The sequence below is a fragment of the Chanodichthys erythropterus genome, chromosome 15, assembly GCF_024489055.1.
Source record: "Chanodichthys erythropterus isolate Z2021 chromosome 15, ASM2448905v1, whole genome shotgun sequence".
Taxonomy (NCBI): Eukaryota; Metazoa; Chordata; class Actinopteri; order Cypriniformes; family Xenocyprididae; genus Chanodichthys; species Chanodichthys erythropterus.
Window position 1 is genome coordinate 10609710 of NC_090235.1, and position 21301 is coordinate 10631010.

The 21301-nt window shown below is 36.3% G+C and overlaps 2 protein-coding genes across 2 annotated transcripts; both read left to right on the forward strand.

Moving 5' to 3' along the window:
- The first annotated feature begins 7177 nt into the window (after positions 1 to 7177).
- On the forward strand, positions 7178 to 10549 carry LOC137037138 (CD209 antigen-like protein E). Its single transcript, XM_067410958.1, has 6 exons — positions 7178 to 7298; positions 7524 to 7613; positions 9502 to 9573; positions 9710 to 9861; positions 10028 to 10140; positions 10387 to 10549. Exons 1-6 carry the CDS (start codon positions 7178 to 7180, stop codon positions 10547 to 10549), a joined length of 711 nt encoding a protein of 236 aa, XP_067267059.1.
- A 4923-nt stretch (positions 10550 to 15472) lies between these two features.
- On the forward strand, positions 15473 to 18224 carry LOC137037139 (CD209 antigen-like protein E). Its single transcript, XM_067410959.1, has 5 exons — positions 15473 to 15529; positions 17368 to 17431; positions 17551 to 17702; positions 17854 to 17966; positions 18074 to 18224. The coding sequence occupies exons 1-5, from the start codon at positions 15473 to 15475 to the stop codon at positions 18222 to 18224; spliced, it is 537 nt and encodes a 178-aa protein (XP_067267060.1).
- Positions 18225 to 21301: the final 3077 nt, after the last annotated feature.

Sequence of the window (21301 nt, forward strand, 5' to 3'; positions counted from 1 at the left end):
GTATCAAAACCCCAAATAATTTCACTTCTGATTTGTGCAATGACAGAAATAAGTAATTGTCAATAACTTCCCTGACAGCAACATAGTGTGCCCCAGATCTGGTCCATATCTGGTACATATGGATTACATGCGGACCAGTTGTGGGCCGGATCTGGGCCGACACTATGTTGTTATAACATGGCTCCTGTCTTTTACATTGGGTAAACAAGTGGTTTGACAGTGTCACGGACAAATAGGGCTTGAAACATTTCACCTCTTCGTACAAAGCTTCAGGACAGTCTTCAGAACGTTTGCAAAGGCACGGCTCTGTTCCAAAACATACTGAGCTGACTCACTGTCTCCTCCCTTCTAAGGCAGCATCCTAATTGTCATGGAAGCTCAGCGACTCATTTTGGAAGGCTTTCATGGGACACTTGACTTCATTATCATGTTGTTAAACCAACGAGTAATATTAGCATAAAAATACACAGTCACAGCAAAACGTCTTAGTCAACAGCACTTTAGATGGACTATTCAAAATGTAAGAAAATGTTTAACTTCTCTTACAAAAAAAGTTTATTCAAGTGTGCTATTAGTATATTTAAACTAAAAAAATTTAAGTATATTTTCAATCTACTTTTACTTCTAATATACTTAAATTTACACTTAAGCATACTTGACAGAAAAGTCTAATTGTACTCAATCTTTTGATCAAGATATTGTGGCCAAGTGGTCTAAATATACAATGTTTCTATTTTGTTAAAAAGAAAAAAATTGTGGCCCCTTTAAGAGATCTCTTCTCTCTCTTCTCGCGATACCATTCGCGCGATTTGGATGCGTGCGCGCGACCAGAGAAACAATTCTCACTGTACATGAGAGCTCCATGTGGTAGTGCATGCATTTCGTCTAATCTAATGTAGTTTCATTATCTTTTCGGGTAAATATTACTCCAATATGTTTAATATGTACAAATATGCGTTGAAATGGAGTCCGAAAGAGTATTTGATGTTTATATTTCAGTCAATGCTTTTGGATCGCGTGTCTGACGAGTGAATAGTAAAGGATTATTGGGTATGTAAATTTCACGATTTGATAAGTATTTCAAATCAAGGTTTATTTGACTATGCATGTGTGTATATATATATATATATATATATATATATATATATATATATATATATATATATATATATATATATTATTATATCTCTGTTATAGATGTGTTAAGAGCTATTTTATGATTGATTCTGATTTATTTTTCTTATGGTTCATGGTTAATATGTGAAAAGGGAATGTGGCTTTACTAATGTGCTGCCGTATTCCAGTCTATATTACCATTTAAGTTTTTTTTTCTTCAAGTAATTTGGTTATTTCGGGTGGACTCTGGTGTGTTTTTTTTGTTAGTCTTTCACCTCGCATCTTACTGTATCTCAGTGGTTGCATGTCCTCCTCTGAACTACATCTAGTCGATTTGATGTGACACTCATTATTGTCGTAAACTTATCTTTGCAACAATTGATTGTCATTCCTCAGAATTTGATTGCTTAAATTGTGGATAAGACTTTTTTCCTTTTTGTATGATAATAAGTGAAATCTTCAATTATTCAAAATCTCCTTTTGTAAGCTTGCTTATTCAAGTTTTGCTCCCATCGACCGCTGTCATTTTTTGAACAGCAGTCAGATTAAACAAACCCCAAATTTTGGAAAAGCATAATTTTGCTTCCGGTGTGGGTGTGTCCTTTCTTCCATCCGGTTACAATATACTTAGGCCTGAGTGTTGTGATTCAGAAAAATTCTGCTGTGCTGGCTAGACAGCATCCTTCTAAGGATAAAAAATAGTCTTTGAGGAATTGTTTTAACCTATTGAGTAATCTGAACTATTAACCCTGAGACATTTTTTGATGATCTTGTGATTCAGTTGTTCTAATCTAAATGTATGCGGGGAACTGAGATGTTTTTCTTAAATCTAAAGCAATCTTGAGACTGATGATAATGAGTAATAGATCATGCCATACTGACTGTGAAGTGTACCTGAAATCCTAGAAAACCTGATGTATTCCTTTGTTCGGAGAGAGATCCTCTGAAATTGATGAGAACTCTCCCGGCCGTGATTAAAAGCTTTGAAGGACAAAAACTGGAGTCTCTGGTTATTGCTGCAGCAAGTCAGGTTAGGGAACAAGGTTTAAGGTGTTTTATTATTGAGTGTCGATTAGGAGACGCCCCAGGAAGGTAACTTAAGTCGGGTGTGTCTTGGAAAATCTACCACAAATGCTACAAGATCTGTGTTTTGTGTCTAAAATAGCAACAAATGACTATAAGACTTGTGTGCTATAGATAAATACTGTAAATGTTATGTGTGCTACTATTCCAAGTCTTTTAAGGCCATACTATATGTTTGTTTGAGAAACGGAATGGAATTTAATCACTGATAATCTGATAATTTTGCATTTTATTTTGTATTTCTCTCTGTTCTTTTCTCCACAAGAGGTCAGTAATGCAGCATCCTAGAGTCTACAGCTTTATTGAAGGCTCTGGTGTGATCAATAATGCTTGTGAAGTCCATCATTTGTAAGTTGCTTTAATGGTAAAGTAAATAAATCATAATAATATAATAATAATAAATAACTAAATGTAATGCTATTTTATTACTGTATCAAGTCTGATATTGGTTTGATTGGTTGAGACATTTGAAGGGATGAAAAAAGTCTTGTAGAAACATATGAGTAAAGAGCAAGGCTGCAGGAATATATCTGTTCGTAGTCTTTATACACCATTATGCTATGTTACAAATAATTGTTTTGTTTTCTTAAAAGGCAGCAAGGTGTATTTCATAAAAAAATTAAGTAATTTTAAACAGTTCAGCAGATTTTTAACAGCCATTTCATAACCATTTTAAGTTCTAACAAAGCAATAATGTTTCCCTTGGAACCTTTTTAAAGGGTTCGTTCACCTTCTGAGTGGAAATTAAGTCATAATTTACTCACCCTGGCATTGTTCTAATGCAGTATAGTTCTTTTTTTTTTTTTTTTTTTTTTTTTTTCAAAAAAAAAAGAAAAAAGTCCAACACTTGTATAAGTTTTATTTTAGAAGGTGGCATAATCTGCTACAGCAAAATCTAAATGTTGAAACTGTGATATTGTATGCTTAATGTTGGGGGTTGTAAAGAAATACAGCCCCCTCTTTTGGACAACACAAACATTTAATTATACCTTATTTTTTTAGAGGCTATGACATGTAGTCAAACATGTAGTTGCCAAATCTGTTATTCAGGCTCATAACTTCATTACCTCCAGTATGTTGAAAAAAATAAAATAAAATAAGTAATTAAAATAAGGCCAAAAATTAATATTATGTGTGTTCACAAGACTTCTGGGTATTGGAGGTTGTAGACTAGATTTTTTGCTTCAAAGTTATGTAAAAATTATCCTTCCTACTCCTTCATACAAAACAATAGAGAGATTTAAATTTTCTAAAACATCTTTGGTCAAAAAACACAGTATGCGTGGAGGTGTGAATCATCGTGAATAATGGGTGATTCTCACCTGAGAAGACAAAAGAATCGCATAAAGAGCTCTAATGACCTGCATAAATAATGAGCCCTTTCAGACAGGTAGGCTGTGAAAAACCCCTCTGTGATCATGTCTAAAAGGTCATCATCATGGTGTAAATCAAACATACAGAAAAAACAACAATACTGTGAAATATTATTACAATTTAAAATAATGGTATTCCATTATATTCTTTAAAATATAATGTATTTCTGTGATGCAAAGTGTCTGAATAATTATGTTACCTCTATGGCATTTCATATAGGCTTTTAGCTTAAAAGCATGCACATTTGGAGAAATATTGATGGATTCTCATATGTTTGTGAATTTTCTATACAGAGGAGAAATATTTATTCAGCATTTATTGTCGTTATGAGCGCTGGATACTGTGTTTTCAATTCATAGTCGTACAGTCAGACACATAAGCATTTCTTTAATAAGAGATAAGAGATATATATGTTTAATACATATATAACCAAAATATAGTACCTATGTGAATAAAATAAACAACTATTTGTTATGCTTAACCAATTTAAATAATTGCATCATTCAATACTATAGAATTAACAATAGACAATATAAAAATGGAATAAATAAATACATAAAATTTTTATTATTGGTAAGTAAATATATTTAAGTATTTTACTTAAATAAGAAATGTTTGTATATATTATGTAATTTACAGTTATTTAGGTGTGGTTTCACTGTTCGGATGGTGTTACTGCAAACAATGACAAATATTTTAGCCAAAATCTTTGTTCACAACAAATTACAATTTACAATTTGTTTAATTTATAATCACTAAGTTATGGATCTGTTAATTTAATAAGTTAATAAAATATGGTTCACATCTCACAAGTTCCTCCAAAAGCTTATTTTTTGTGGTCTCAGTCACACTTTGTTGGACTATGTTTATTATTGTCTTAGCTGTGTATTCAATATGACCACTTAAGTTGTGATAGAGAGAGACTGAGTGCATCTGTTCACACTGATTTCAATAGCAGATATCTTATTATAATGTCCATTGGTATCAATCTTAATATTTTTATGAAAATATGTTTTAAGTTATGATATACCACCACTGGCACGCCATCGGGGCTGTGGTCATCGTGGCCCCCGCTACAGCTGCCGTCCCTTATTTTTCTGTATTAAAGGTGGCAACCCTAGACCTCAGAGTGTGACATTTTATGTGACTTCCTTATTCTGAACAAACTCAAGCAGCACTCAAGTCTCAGCGGACACGTCTTCTGTCCGACTCCTGAAATGGATTCAATTTATGCCAATTCTCATGTCATACTTTCAACAGTTGCTTCAGGTGAAAACTGTTCTCAATACAAAGGTAAGACCGGGATGTTATCAGTCTGCATTCATTTCTATTTTAATGATTTAGCACTGTAGTAATGGGGCATATGGTTTTTCTTAGTATATTTCACATCAAGGTGTACATTTTATCTGTTGTTGATGATAACAACACCAACCCTGCTGAAAAATCCAGCATAAACCAGCATGGATTCCATGTTGGTCCAGACTGGTTTATGCTGGTTAGTGCTGTTCTAGTGGACCAGCATATGCATGCTGTTCAAGCTAAACTGATCTGATGAAGCTGGGTCACCAGCATGGTCTTGCAAAGTTTAGCAATGAGTATGCCAGCAATCTGTATGCAAGCAGTGTTTTGGAGACAAGCATTATTTTGCTTGCATATTTCTATACTTAACACATTAATACAGATAACACATTAACACACACACATTAACTTGAATAGGTTAAATAAAGGAGGACATATTCCAAGTAAGTTACTTTTCACTTTCACTAATGATGTAAAGGAAAAGCAATATAAGGGTAAAACATATGATTTATTGAATTATATGATTATAACTTTGTAATTTCTTTTGCTCCCTCTGCTGAAAGTAGAACTGAACACTTGAATTGTTTTAGTTATGATTACAATATGAATCAATGTCACTGGTAAACTGGTACAACATTTCAAAAATGTAAAAATAGCTTGTGTACATTACAAAACAAAAATATTTAGATATATTTAAACCAAGAAAAATGACTAATAAAGCATCATAAGCAGTTTGTTCAATAACATAGGTTATGAGAAGAGCTCTTTCAATTGGACCATTAGTAACATCTTGATAATGAAACTGAAAGTTGCTGTTCTTAAACACTTTCATTCTCATTTGGGGAATCAAAATCAGTCACTTATTCCAAAAATTAACATAGTAAAAGGTGCATTCGGAGTCAGGAGCATGAAATATAGTTGACAATATAGTTGCAATTGCTGAAAGAGAATTAATACAAAGTCAATGACCAAGTGTCAGCTAAAGGGAACACTGAAGTCAAACAGAATTCAACGTCCTTTGTACGTGTACCTTATGAAAGAAATAAAGACAAACTGGATTGTAAAAAGTGAATATGGTAATGCTTTTTTGGAGTTGTTTAATCATCTGGTGCGATACTGATTTTATTTGCAGTTGATTTCATCTAAGATTTGACTAAGTCACTTGTAGTTGTGTTTCTGCATCTCTTCCCCATTTCTGTTCTTCCTCTTATCTTCAGTGGTTGTGCTTGTTCACCACAGGTGTAATGCTCAATCATCACTTGTAGTGTGAATCTACTTTATTTCACTAACTGCAGAATTGCTGCAGTGTTACTTTTACTATCTATAGTTATGGACCATAACACTGAGGATTTTTGTGATTGGTGTATCGCTTACAGTGTGTGTCATAACCATACGCTCATTAGCATTTCTGAATTTCTGCTCCAGACGCTTCACAGTGAACAGTAATTATGGCGTTAGGTTTTCAGTATCAGTTCCAGCAGGAGTCTCATTCTTTTGAAATGCAGCAAACTACATCATCTCAACATGTTAACAACACGAACCAAACTCTCCCAGCCCTCAGCTACAACTACAGTGTTTGAGTAGACGTTGTTTACAGGCACCCAATGAAGACCATAGATTGGCATTATGCAAATGTGTTACATTTATACAAAGGTATGTAACAGGAAGTGAGACTGGAATTAATGACAACTTGTTTCCACAGTTCAGAATCAATTAATACTTTGAGACAATAACTTTATCATGCACTTTGATCTTTAAAACTTTGCAGACTTTTTACATTCACAAACAGCTATATTACACATTGCATTAAAAGTAATATTTGCAAAAGCATAATAAGGGCACTTTAAGTTATCAAAATGCTGTGAAGCCTTTTAAGCAACAGTGATTTTTTTTTTTTTACCTCGTGTCATGATATAAAGCTGTCACTCAGGCCTAGTTATCACAAAAACCTTTTTTGAGTCAGATTTCCAATTGCAGATATCCACATTTTCTTTTACATTTCACATTTTCTCTTATTTTTTCACTAATAATGGTCATAATAAAATCACAGTGGCAAACATTCAGACAAGAGTCAACTATGATGAAAAGAGATTTTGACTGAAACTTTGTAATGTTCTCAGAAGTCTGGACAAGAGTAGAATACATTTAGGTTGTGGGAAGTTGTCACTTATGTTGAAAATGTACTGTGTAGAAATGAACTGTAATTTCAGGAATAGTGTCAGACAGCAATGCAGGACTGATTCAAGGGTTCAAATGTAAAATATTCTCATATTTTCTTTATCTCATAAAATTTCTGACCCCAGGTATGTCCAATGAAGAGCATGAGAGAGGGGTCATTTCTCCTAAGTGGGCTAAAGTTCTTCTGGCTCTTCTGGGTTTCTCTCTGGTTCTTGCTCTCGGAGGTCTCTGCACTCTCTGGATGCTTTGTGAGTAAAACTGATACGAGATATTTGATCTGTTCAGAGTGCACTGACAGAGTTACTGTACTTGACCTCAGTGTTGGACATATTAAACTGCAATTAATTTAGCCCAAAGCACTAATTTACAAACTCTATTCAAACCTGGTTTTGTAGATCATTTCAGTGCATAATAAAGACTTACCTCAAAAACATATATTCTCTATACTGCTTCTATTGTTTTGTCTTAATCAGATAATCATAATCTTGCTGATTTCGAATCACTGAATGAGCAGCACATCATGGTTTCAAAGCAACTGGAAGCTCAAGAGATCAACAGCACAGGTGACAAAACTATCATAAATGTTCACATTTTTTTCAAGTTATGACGAGAGAGCTTGACAAATTTAAAGGGTCATGAAACCCCAGGGTTTACCCTGATTGTTCACACCTCTAAGCTCAAAAAAGTCTGTTAAAATGGGCGTGTAAAGCTCTGGAAAAGTGAGAGTGTAGAGGGGGAGAAGAGGGGAGAGAACAACCAATGAAGCACAGACATACAACACACTCATTATACAGAATAATGAATGTTAATATATGATCACAGAGAAAATGACAACAAACTCCCAAGCACAAGGGAGAAATGCAAAACAATATTTAATAGGGCTAATAATAGGCTACTTTGATTACGTTTACGAGCACTGCAGTCTCAAAATCAGTCTTTTGTCTATTAGAGTAATCGTGTCATCGCGTTCAGATAGGCTACACCACTGCATCAGTGTCCAGTTTGCACATATAATTCATTTGAAGAAGACTTGATGAAATATGTGTGCATAACTACACTGTGCTGGTTAATGTTTGGTGCAGGAGAATGTGTGAAATTAAAACTTTAAACACAGATATTTTATTCTGTATGAGCTATGATCCACATGGCTACTGTTGTTAAACACAACGCAAAGCTTTGTGCTGAAACCAATCATATGCGCGCTCTGCGTGTATAGCATAACAATCATATTTTTCATGTGTTCATATTCAAACTCCATTTCTGACTGCATCTTGAGCAAAATACAAACAACACGTGCTGATGTGCTGAAGGAAACATAGCCTATATGGCTCGCGTGTTTGAACGCAGCTAGAGCAGGCAGAGGTGAATGAGCCGCACTTTTGTGACATTTGAATTCTCCGCTGTAATGCGATCTCACACGAACATATTTTCCATTTGTGCTGGTAGATTACAGCAAAACAATCCACATGCACGCAAACCTCTGCTCTGGTCGTGTCGCAGGAAAACACATTGAGTTGTAGCACTGAGGAAACGAACACCAACGATATGTCTCTGAATGACAAGAGACCGAGGAGAGAGAAGTGATGCTTTTATCATGCATAATACTGCAATTATAATCTTATGCATACTACAGCGCAGTGATTGGATTAAATGAGCTTTATGTCATGAATATATGTCGAGAATCGCTCGAAACAGTCTACGTCAGCTGTTCGACCATGCCCATACTTGGGCCGAAAGTACACGATTACGTCAGATTTTGTGACGTTGCTCCGACTCAGCTTTTCAAACCGGAAGTGTCACGTAAGGCACAGAGACAAACATGTAAGATCCAAGTGCAGCTTTAATGGGGTCATCCAAAATGTAATTCACTAACAGGCAAGGGTCAAAATCCACAGAGCAGTCCAAACAGAAAACAAAGACACAAACACAGAAACCAGTGACCGTAAATGAAACCACGATAACAAAAGCAGGAACAAACTCAGTATAAATAGACAGACACTAATGAACATAACACAAGACAGCTGGGTGCAGTGAATAGGTAATGAGTCTGGGAAGTGGGTTATGGGAAATGCAGTTCATAAATGGGGTGAGGAACAGTCCGGGTTCACTCCAACTGGTGATCATGACAGGAAGACAGAAATTGCTCTAAAAAATGCAAAAATAACAAATTTTCACTTATGACTAACATTAATGAGTACCTTTTAGTGTTTTCAATGATGTGCAGCCTATACATATCTGTTTACATCTCAAAACAAGTGTTTTGGGCTTTCATGACCCCTTTAAAACCAACTTGGAGAACAGCCTCTGCTACATGTTGATTGCCTTTTATTCGACATTTTCATTACATGTTTTTCCAATTCAGCATTTAAAGATGGCCTCATGCTTTTGAGTCCATTTTTTTTCTAAGTGGCTTCTTGTTTCTCTTTTACATTTGAATTGTCTTTCCATCAGCCCTGTCAAAAGATTTTAATGATCTTACAACCAGATACAACACACTCAGAGAATGGCTGTCCTTTTATGATGGTGAGTGTCAGTTTACAAGCTTAGTGTGATATAAAGTGTGAATATTTTTGCACATGGATCCAGTTTGACTATCTAATCCAAATAACAAATATAGAGTTTAATTACACTTTTATTTGCTATTATTCATCACTCACAGCTCAGTCTTGTCATCTCTCTGTGGATGGCTGGATAGCTTGTCATGGAAAGCTGTATTTTTTCAGCTCTGATAAACTGAACTGGTGGAGCAGTCGAGATGTCTGTCTTTCTAAAGGAGCCGATCTGGTCACCATAACCAGCAAATCAGAACAGGCAAGTCTGAATTAATTGATACTTTATGTAAGCGTAATGAAAACTTAACTTAACTTACAGCTCACGTGATTTTTGATCACACAGATGAAAGTTTATTTTAAAGAAGTTTTTATATCTTGACCTATACCCAACAATTATTTGACACTGTCACCTATGTGTCCATTAGGATTTTCTGGTCTCTAAAGTTAATGTGACGCACTGGATTGGTCTCAATGATCTGGACACTGAAGGACACTGGGTTTGGGTGAACAACCAAACTCTCAAAGACACTGGAGTACAGTAAGAACTCTGCATGTGTGATCTTATTTATTTGTTTGTTTATTTAGCCAACCATCTCAAATGGTAATTCCATGTCAATAGTCCACAAGTTGTAAAGTTGGTTGCTTGAACATTTTTGTTTCTTTTTGAGTGATAATCTAGTGTATTGTAAAACCTTATTGTAAAAAAAATATATATATATTATTATTTTCATTTTACTTGGTTTACCACAGACCAAATGCATTATTGCTTGTTTGTGTGTGAAAGGTTCTGGTTCAATGAGAGGCCGAGGCAACCTGATAACTGGAGAGTACAGGACCCGTCTGGAGAGAACTGTGCTAGTCTGGGAGATCATTATGGCAATTTTCAATCTTGGTTTGATGCTTCTTGTAAAACAGAGAAGAAGTATATCTGTGAAAAGAAATATTAATATACCTCTATCAGTTATACATACTGTAAGAATTGAAAATATCTAAAGATATTTTAAAATGAACAAAGACATTTGCTTTACTGTTTCAACCCCCTCTCTCGTTACAAGGGCCATTTGGAAGGCACAAAGGTGCTGATAGTGGTCAAGCCCTGTAGGCCAATATGTATGTACATTGGGGGTCAACAAATGGTCACACCTTTAGTACAGTGGGGGAAGTTTTAATCTTCTGACTGGTCAGTTTGAATGTCTCACATTTGAGTTTTGGTCACATGGTCAAGGAAGAGATAAAAGAAGATTGTAACGGTTGCTCTGTCTCTCTTCTTTTATGCTCTGCTCTTTTCTTGGGTTTTTGGCTTTTCCTTTGGCACTCTCTGGCCCTCTCCCTCTCTCTGTCTCTCTTTCTCTTTCTCTCTCTCAGGTAACTTTTTCATACATGCTGTGTACGATTAATGGTATATGATTTTATCATCTCGTACATCTATTTTGTAATTATTTTAAGTGTAACCATAACCAGATATTGTCATTAAACCTTTCAATTACAAATGATGTGCTAACTAGTTCTGATTTGGTAACAATAATGTGCTCCCTATTGCAATACAATATTGTCACACTATAGCAAGGCTCTCCCACATATTTTGCTATTATAACTGCGCTTATTTCCGTCGTTGGTATAAGTTGCAGTGGGTGGTAATAGACAAGAAAAGTACAGTTGTCTAACATCTTACTGATAAAGTTTCTTTAGTAGCTCGGCAAACCTTACAGTCTGAACCGCTGTATGAGTTCCACCCTTACAAATGGTGCCGAAACCTGGGATCCCTTGCAGTGAGTTTTCTGAAATCTACTTCGATCGGTCGTCAGAATGAGGACATTTTTTCATAGTTGAATTTGTGAATGGATTAAAACTGACCTTCTCACCAAAGAATGGGTAAGTCTGTTTTAATTGTTTAATGGTATGATATTCAGATCTCCTCAGGGATGGAAGGGAAAATTTCTGAAAAGAGTGAAGTATTGTTTGCATTATGGAGCAAAAAAGCCTGGAGCCTACTTTGTGCAAACTCAAAAAACAATACATTGGGATTAAATGTTCAGATGATGAAATGCTCAAATGGTGGGACATAATTGGCAAACACCAAAAAAAATCAAAACGTGGTGAAATAATTGAGGCTTTAAACTTCATAAGTTGTGCGCAGCTGCGTGATGTGACCACACATTTATTTTTAAGTATAGATGCTAAATGTAAAGAAATACATTCTAAAAATGCAGAAAAGTCAGAGTTAAAGATTCAGGATCTTCAAACACAGCTGGATAATTTACTAGCGGAACAGTTAGACCTGACTGAAAAGTGTAAAAAACACAAGGAGACCATTGCAGATATCAAGGCTAAGCTAAATGCTCAAAAATCTCCCGTAACGCTTAACAGCAATGGGTCTAAAAAACATGTTCACTTCTTAGATGAAGTGAATTGCTCTATTGAATCTGGAATGTTTTGTTCAGAGGCCACTGCTCAAGAAAGTGTGCCTATTTCAGTTCTTAAGGTGATGCAGCACCAGAATAGCGCAGAGTCATGTACCAAAACGCATGTCGTTCAAGCATTAGAGAGTCAAACAACCCTGTGGCAAAGAGAACAGGTTTTGCAGTTCCTGTCAGAAAATAGGCCATACAGAGGAAAAATGCTGGTCACTGGGTAGACCTCGGCCTTATTTTCTGAAAAATAGGAAACCACATTCTAAGAGCAAAGATAAACGCTCATTTGCAGGAAAAACTCTAAGTGAGTTAACTGCATTGTTCATGCAAGGCCTCCAACTGTTGACTTCACTTGCTAGTGGATTAGCAGCCCAATAGCAATGATCCTGTTTGTATTTTCAAATCTGTGATTGTGCTAAACACATTGTGCACATAGAACACATTAAAGTTGTTTGTGATACTATATGTACACAGACTAGCTGGGTTTATTCTTTAAAACACATGATTGCATTACTGTAACACTTAGGTTAAAGGTTGTAGATGGTTATGCATTCTTGGCCATGTATCTTGTGTAAATTGGAATAATAAGTGTAGTACTGGAATTGTATAGCAATTTCTAGTTGCATGTGTGACTATATATTGAATTTGTTTGCCTCCTAAATGGAAAACTCAGCTATTTTCCATACAGCTAGAGTAAAACCATGTACAGGAGCACAGAATTGCCATGTGGCTACAATGTGATTCACAGTTGCATTAACCATGAAAATGCTTTCCTCACAACAGGACTCAGTAACTCTGAACTTTGCACTTTATCATGCTCTTTAACAAAAACATTGGTGTTGAAGGATTTTAAGCCAGATCACACCTCATACTCATAGTTTCAAGCTGGCTCCCTGTTATAACAGGACCAAATTTGCATCACAATTGTTCACCTTTGTTTGGAGCATGATTGAATTTACACATAGCCACAGCTAAATGCAGCCACATAGATTTGATCTTCACACAAAGTCAAATCTACATCTACCTCACAAAATGTATGTATATAATGTTTTTTTTTAGACTGCACTATAACTGTGAAATACATCCAGTTGTTGTTGTTTTTGCTTTGGATTTAATAAACCACTTAGTTATTGGTCTCACCAAATTAAATATCAAAATGTATTTTAGTATTTCTCATTCTTACTTAAGCACAAAATTTGTATTATTATTAATGCATTTGAAACAATTCTGAAGCTTATTTGATTTGTTTCTTTGTATTTTGTCCATTTGAATTGTAACAATGTTTTTGGACATCGATCCAACTGAATCTCTGTATTTGGTTACACTGAATATTTTGCTGATACTCTTCATGAAATGGGGTGTTTAAAACCAACATTTGTTGTTTTGTTATTATGCAATTTATTTCAGTGTTTCCAAAAACAATGTAAGAGCTTCTAAGATCTTCTTTTATTCTCGCCTTGACCAATTTATCAAGTACATCAATTTAAGGACTTATTGCCAGAGACAAATTTAATCTGACCACATCAAACCTCTGACCAATGAAAAATGCCATATGTATGCTTTTGCTGCTTGTTGTGCTATATGTTCTTTAAATCACAGGATCCCTGCTGCCAAAGTGCAAATCCTGTGTCTTGTCTCAAAGGAAGGACAACTAAGTTCTACCATCATCAGTGCCTGATTCCTGTGGAGGTGTGAAGAGTTTGATGAATGATTTGCATATCTATGAATGGTGCAACACCATTTGATGGAACTTCTCATGCAGGACTGAAAGGAGAACAAAGACTGAAGACTGACCGACTGCTATTGCAACAAGTCTGGACAAGAAGTCTGAAGTTGACATCTACACACAACAGAAAGCATGTCTTCATGGACTGTGCCACCTTTTGACACATGAGTGTGGCCAACGGTGCCAAGGAGGGACTGTAAGAATTGTAACTGTTGCTCTGTCTCTCTTTTTCTTGGGTTTTTGGCTTTTCCTTTGGCACTCTCTGGCCCTCTCCCTCTCTGTCTCTGTCTCTCTTTCTCTTTCTCTCTCTCAGGTAACTTTTTCATACATGCTGTGTACGATTTTTGGTATATGATTTTATCATCTCGTACATCTATTTTGTAATTATTTTAAGTGTAACCATAACCAGATATTGTCATTAAACCTTTCAATTACAAATGATGTGTTAACTAGTTCTGATTTGGTAACAATAATGTGCTCCCTATTGCAATACAATATTGTCACACTATAGCAAGGCTCTCCCTCATATTTTGCTATTATAACTGCGCTTATTTCCGTCATTGGTATAAGTTGCAGTGGGTGGTAATAGACAAGAAATGTACAGTTGTCTAACATCTTACTGATAAAGTTTCTTTAGTCGCTCGGCAAACCTTACAGTCTGAACCGCTGTATGAGTTCCACCCTTACACATACACAGAACAAAATGTTGTAACAAAATGATGTAAGGCTTGGATGCAGCTGCGCGGCCATTCCATGAAGCTCTCTACGCATTGTTCTTGAGCTAAATACAGCTAAATACAGCATTATTTGATTGTTTTTTTTTCTTGAGAAAATTTGCCTCGTACTGTAGCCTACTTCAGTGGTGCCCAACCACATTCCTGGAGGCCCCCCAACACTATCGGTGCGTTCCAAACGGGATATATCGCCCTCCGAAGGGCACTTCGGAGTGAAAATAATCATGGCCGCCATATTGGAGGGTTGTTCCAAACCAAAGTGCTCAAAACTGGCCACTTCAAAGGGCCCTTCGGAATGAAGGATTTCGAAGGTAACAACTGATGGACACTTCGGGCCCCCATGATCCTTTGCACAGGGAAGTTGTTTGACGCCACAGAATGGGTACAGGAGGTTAGGAGTTCGATTTTAACTATAAAGGTATGTATAATATTTTTCTGTAATATTTATACAAGTTAGATTTGGTACATTATTATGGTCAAAATGACACTATACTTCAAAAAAAAAATTAGCAATCATTTATCAGTCCATTCAAATGTTTCAAATACATAGATACAATATAGCCTACATGCGGTAAACCTAAAATAAATAAGTAAATAATAACGTTAAACAAAAGGCGCAGCTTGCACAATTTATCCTCCTTGATTGTCTCGTTAAGATGACGCTGAAGTGCGTTCCAGAAGAACAGTTTTTTTACCCCTACACCCTTCATCCCTTCGAAGCTCTCACTCCGGAGGGTAAACCCTCTGAAGGGATAAGGGCATAGGGATGAGCCCTTCCGAATGGAACGCAGGGTATATATGTTGTATCTCTGCTTTGTCTGACACACCCATTTCTGGTCTTGGAGTCTCTACTAATGAGCTGATGATCTGAATCAGGTGTGCTTGATTAAGGAGACATGGAAAACATGCAGTGTTGGGTGGGCTCCAGGAATGTGGATAGGAACACCTGACCGACCTGATATATAGTATATCCAAAATAACCGATAGGTTGGAATCGAAATGCATAACTATGATGACAGACTGGCAGGAAATGGTGCAAAACAGAGTCCAAACAGGGTGATATTGTGACATACTGATAAGCTTCATCTTTTCATTTGTTAATAATAGTTGCAACTCGCACTCTTAAATGTGCGTTGAAAATTACCAGCTGACAAAACCTATGATCCAGGGACCATATTCTTATAAGGCTAAATGTAGATCTTTACTGGCTGAGTTAGATGGTGGTTGACACTAAACAGTAGAAAATCAGTCAAGTCTCTCCAGCTGTAAATGTCATTGGCTGTTAGTATTGTGTTGCTTATAATAAATTGACATGTTGATAACACACACATAAGCATTGTTTCAGAATGCTCTCAATGATGTCGCTTAGATTAGATGCATACTATATGCATTAGTGAGTGTGGTGGTGCTTATGGGGTGTTGCTCTGGGAGGGAAAAATCACAAAAAAGTAGATGACAGACTCCTCAACCACAACATCTGCCTGCAAATCGTATATAAATAACAAACCTATAAACTAATGAATTTACATTTGCAATTAATTAGCCTACAAATAGCAAATCATCTCACAGCGTGTTTATTGCTACGACCTACATTTACTGCATGGTGTCAATTTGACATGAGGCTTAAACTTAAATAGCCATTTACATAATTGGCATGCCAAGTTCACCTCTTTTCTCTGGCCATGACCGCATCCATATTCTCCTCTTTCATTTCCCTTTTTTTCAATGCTTTCACAGGTTTCACAGACAAGGTTTAAGTAGACTTAAATGAATGTTTGAGCTGTTTTAACTGAAAGCAACTTGCACCGACATCTCTTAAAAAATGCAAGTGCCATTGTTTTGTCTCAAGATGCACATAATGTTTTTATTTTTCTAAGGCATGTTTATAAAAGCTTCTTAAATATCCAAATTGAACTAAGGCCTCACCCTGGCCTAATCTAAGCCCTGTTTGTGAAACCACACCTGCGTGTGTTGAAGCCAGGCTGGAACTAAAGCCTTGGGACTGCGGCGCTCCAGGACTTTAGTTTTGCACCTCTGGCCTAAAGTAACCGTGATGTGTGAACTGGTGTGGTGTACCATTTGACTTCCAGTGAGCAGACTAAAGTGTTTAAAGTCTTCATATTCAGCTATTTTAAAGGTTAACTTTATTTTGTTGTGCACTTTGATCTTTAAAACTTTGCAGATGCTTTACATTCACAAATATGCACTGCATTAAAAGTAATATTCACAAAACTTTAAGTTATCAAAATGCTGTGAAGCCTTTTAAGCATCAGTGATTTTTTCCTCATGTGTCATGATATAAAGCTGTCACACAATCCTGTTTGTCACACAAAACCTTTTTTGAGTCAGATATACAATATACAGATATACAGATACAGATATCCACATTTTCTCTTACATTTTCTCATATTCTTTGAGTAATAATAATCACAATAATCACACTGGCAAACATTCAGACGAGTCAACTATAATGAAAAGAGATTTTAACTGAAACTTTAAACTCTTCTCAGGAGTCATCTGTAATTTCAGGAATAGCTCCAGACAGCAGTGCTGGACTGATTCAAGGTTTCAGAAATAAATATAAAACATTTTCTCATATTTCTTTATCTCTTTAAATTTCTGACCCCGGGTTTCTTCACTGAAGAGCAAGAGAGAGAAGTCACTCCTCCTAAGTGGACTAAAGTTCTTCTGGCTCTTCTGGGTTTCTCTCTGGTTCTTGCTCTCTGAGGTCTCTGCACTTTCTGGAGGCTTTGTGAGTAAAACTGATACTAGATATTTGATCTGCTCAGAGAGCATTGAGTTACTGGAAGTACTTCTACTGAACCTCAGTGTAGAACAATTTTTAGTAACTTTTTATTTGTAAAATCATACTTTTCAGCAAGCTGTTTTATTAGGCAAGTATTAATGATCTTACAGCCAGATACAACACACTCAGAGAATGGCTGTCCTTTTATGATGGTGAGTGTCACTTTACAAGCTTATTCTAAGTGTGAATATTTTTGCATATGGATCCAGTTTGATGAAGTTTATGATCTAAATAATGGAAGGTTTAATCACACTTTATTCATCACTCACAGCTCAGTATTGTAATCTCTCTGTGGATGGCTGGATAGCTTGTCGTGGAAAGCTGTATTTTTCAGGCTCTAATAAACTGAACTGGTGGAGCAGTCGAGATGTCTGTGTTTCTAAAGGAGCCGGTCTGGTCACCATAACCAGCCAATCAGAACAGGCAAGTCAGATCAATCAGGAATTAATAAGTTTTAATCACACAGATAAAACTAAAAGTTTTTTAAAATGTTTCTATTTACCTTTTAATTTACCTTCACATATACCAAAATCAATTATTTTACACTATTACTTATGTACATTTTCTCCATTAGGATTTTCTGGTCTCTAAATTTAATGTGTCGCACTGGATTGGTCTCAATGATCTGGACACTGAAGGACACTGGGTTTGGGTGAATAACCAAACTCTCAAAGACACTGGAGTACAGTAAGAACTCTGCTTCATGTCTAGTAATGTTAATCAATGTACTAATATTACAGCTGTTTTCTAAAAATATTTCTGAAAATGCATTATTGCTTGATTGTCTCTTAAAGGTTCTGGTTCACCGGGGATCCAAAACAACCTAATAACCTGAGAACAAATGATCCGTCTGGAGAGAATTGTTATCTGGGAAAAAGCAATGGCTCTTGGTATGATGATGCTTGTAAAACACAGAAAACATTTATCTGTGAAAAGGAATATTAATTTACCTCCATCAGTGGTACTGTATGTTAATAAAGAGGTCAATCATGTACATGCACAGAAAAATATATTGTCAGCCAATTTCAGACATTTCCGTGTGATTGTGGCAGATTTTTGTCCAAAAATATTGTTGATGAAACTGTGCTGTGGTCAGCAGGGGGCAGCCTTGCAGTTCTTCTTGGAATAACCAAGTGCTGTCTATAAGTAGTCTAAAAATAAGCATATATGGACAGTATCTAGTTTGTGTATGTATCCAAAGCAACTGCAAAAAATAAATAAATAAATAAAAAAAAATCATTTGGTGAAGTTTAAAGGGTCAGTTCACTCCAAAAATAAATTCTGTCATCATTTACTCACCCTCATGTCGTTCCAAACCCGTATGAATTTCATTCATCTTCAGAACACAAATAAAGATATTTAAAAGAAATCTGAGAGCTTTCATCTGACAGCTACACAACTGACACTTTGATGCTTCAAAACATTCATAAAGAGATCATAAAACTAATCCATATAAATCGATCGGTTTAGTCTAAATTTTCCGTACAGACCCTTTATATGATGAAGATTTAATTCAGGCTTTTTGTGTTCCGGAGATGAATGAAGTCTTGTGGGTTTGGAACAACACGAGGGTCAGTAAATGACAGAATTCTCATTTTTGGGAAAACAATCCCTTTAAGACTGCAACACTTGAACCAATGTGTAACATTCCCACAACAGCTGATGCAATTACTTGCCATCATGTCGAGGAATTTATAAAAATAATTTAACGGCAGGTGGGATGCTGTCACAATCCCGGTTCTGTGTTTTATAAGGACTTTTATGTTGAAATGTATTCGAAGTTTCCATTGTCTGTTTTTCCTTCCTGTGTTTGGTTTCTGTTTCTTTGATAACCTTGTTAGTTCCTTTGCTCACCATCGTCAGCCACACCTGTAGTTACTCATCTTTGTGATTCAGCCATGTTTTGTTAGTCATTGTTTGCTTTCATGGTGTTTGATCGAAGATGCCTGGATGTCATTATTTGCTCTTTTGTGTTCATGTGGACTATTTGCCTGTTTTCCAGTCAGTATTACCTGTGTTTTACTGCGGTCAAGCCAGCCGCCACCCAGAAATGAGCGGTCAATCTAGCCGCCCCTATATTTCGCGGTCCGCGCATACACTTGGTATTACGGTAAGACTGTCTGTGAACCGATCTGAACGTGATTTCACATTCATTCATTTATTCAGTCAGTCAGTCAGTCAATAAATATTTCACAGCTCAATTTCACCTGAAAATGATAGTAAACCTCAAAGCCTGACATTGTATGCTGCTGAATTCCAAAATTAAAGCCCTCCAACACTCATACGCTGTTTTGTCCATACATTGTGAAACTGAATACATTTCACAGACCTATTTTACCTCGTGTGGAGAGGACACCTTATCACAGTGTTAACGGCACCGTTTCAGCAGGATATTCTGATGTTGGATTCCAAAATAAGAGCACCCCCCCCCCCCCCCTCAAAAAAAAAAAACCTTATGTTTGTGCTGTTTTGTTCATATTTTCAGAAATTCATAAAAAATAAAATCCTAGTTTCCACAGACCAATTTCACCTCAGCTGAAGAGGACACATTCTCACAGTGTCAACTGCACCGTTTCAAGACATTCTGATGTTGCATTCCACAATAAGAGCCCCCCAAAACTCATGTTTCTGCTGTTTTGCTCATATTTTCAGAAATTCATAAAAAATAAAATCCTAGTTTCCACAGACTAATTTCACCTCAGCTGGAGAGGACACCTTGTCACAGTGTCAACTGCACCGTTTCAAGACATTCTGATGTTGCATTCCAAAATAAGAGCCCCTCAAAACTCATGTTTCTGCTGTTTTGCTCATATTTTCAGAAATTAATAAAAAATAAAATCCTAGTTTCCACGGACCAATTTCACCTCAGGTGGAGAGGACACATTCTCACAGTGTCAACTGCACCGTTTCAAGACATTCTGATGTTGCATTCCAAAATAAGAGCCCCCCAAAACTCATGTTTCTGCTGTTTTGCTCATATTTTCAGAAATTCATAAAAAATAAAATCCTAGTTTCCACAGACTAATTTCACCTCAGCTGGAGAGGACACCTTGTCACAGTGTCAACTGCACCGTTTCAGGACATTCTGATGTGCCATTCCAAAATAAGAGCCCCCCCCAAAACTCATGTTTCTGCAGTTTTGCTGATATTTTCAGAAATTCATAAAAAATAAAATCCTAGTTTCCACAGACTAATTTCACCTCAGCTGGAGAGGACACATTCTCACAGTGTCAACTGCACCGTTTCAGGACATTCTGATGTTGCATTCCAAAATAAGAGCCCCCCAAAACTCACGTTTCTGCAGTTTTGCTGATATTTTCAGAAATTCATAAAAAATAAAATCCTAGTTTCCACAGACTAATTTTACCTCAGCTGGAGAGGACACATTCTCACAGTGTCAACTGCTCCGTTTCAGGACATTCTGATGTTGCATTCCAAAATAAGAGCCCCCCAAAACTCACGTTTCTGCTGTTTTGCTCATATTTTCAGAAATTCATAAAAAATAAAATCCTAGTTTCCACAGACTAATTTCACCTCAGCTGGAGAGGACACATTCTCACAGTGTCAACTGCATCGTTTCAGGACATTCTGATGTTGCATTCCAAAATAAGAGCCCCTCAAAACTCATGTTTCTGCTGTTTTGCTCATATTTTCAGAAATTCATAAAAAATAAAATCCTAGTTTCCACAGACTAATTTCACCTCAGCTGGAGAGGACACCTTGTCACAGTGTCAACTGCACCGTTTCAGGACATTCTGATGTGCCATTCCAAAATAAGAGCCCCCCCAAAACTCATGTTTCTGCAGTTTTGCTGATATTTTCAGAAATTCATAAAAAATAAAATCCTAGTTTCCACAGACTAATTTCACCTCAGCTGGAGAGGACACATTCTCACAGTGTCAACTGCACCGTTTCAGGACATTCTGATGTTGCATTCCAAAATAAGAGCCCCCCAAAACTCACGTTTCTGCAGTTTTGCTGATATTTTCAGAAATTCATAAAAAATAAAATCCTAGTTTCCA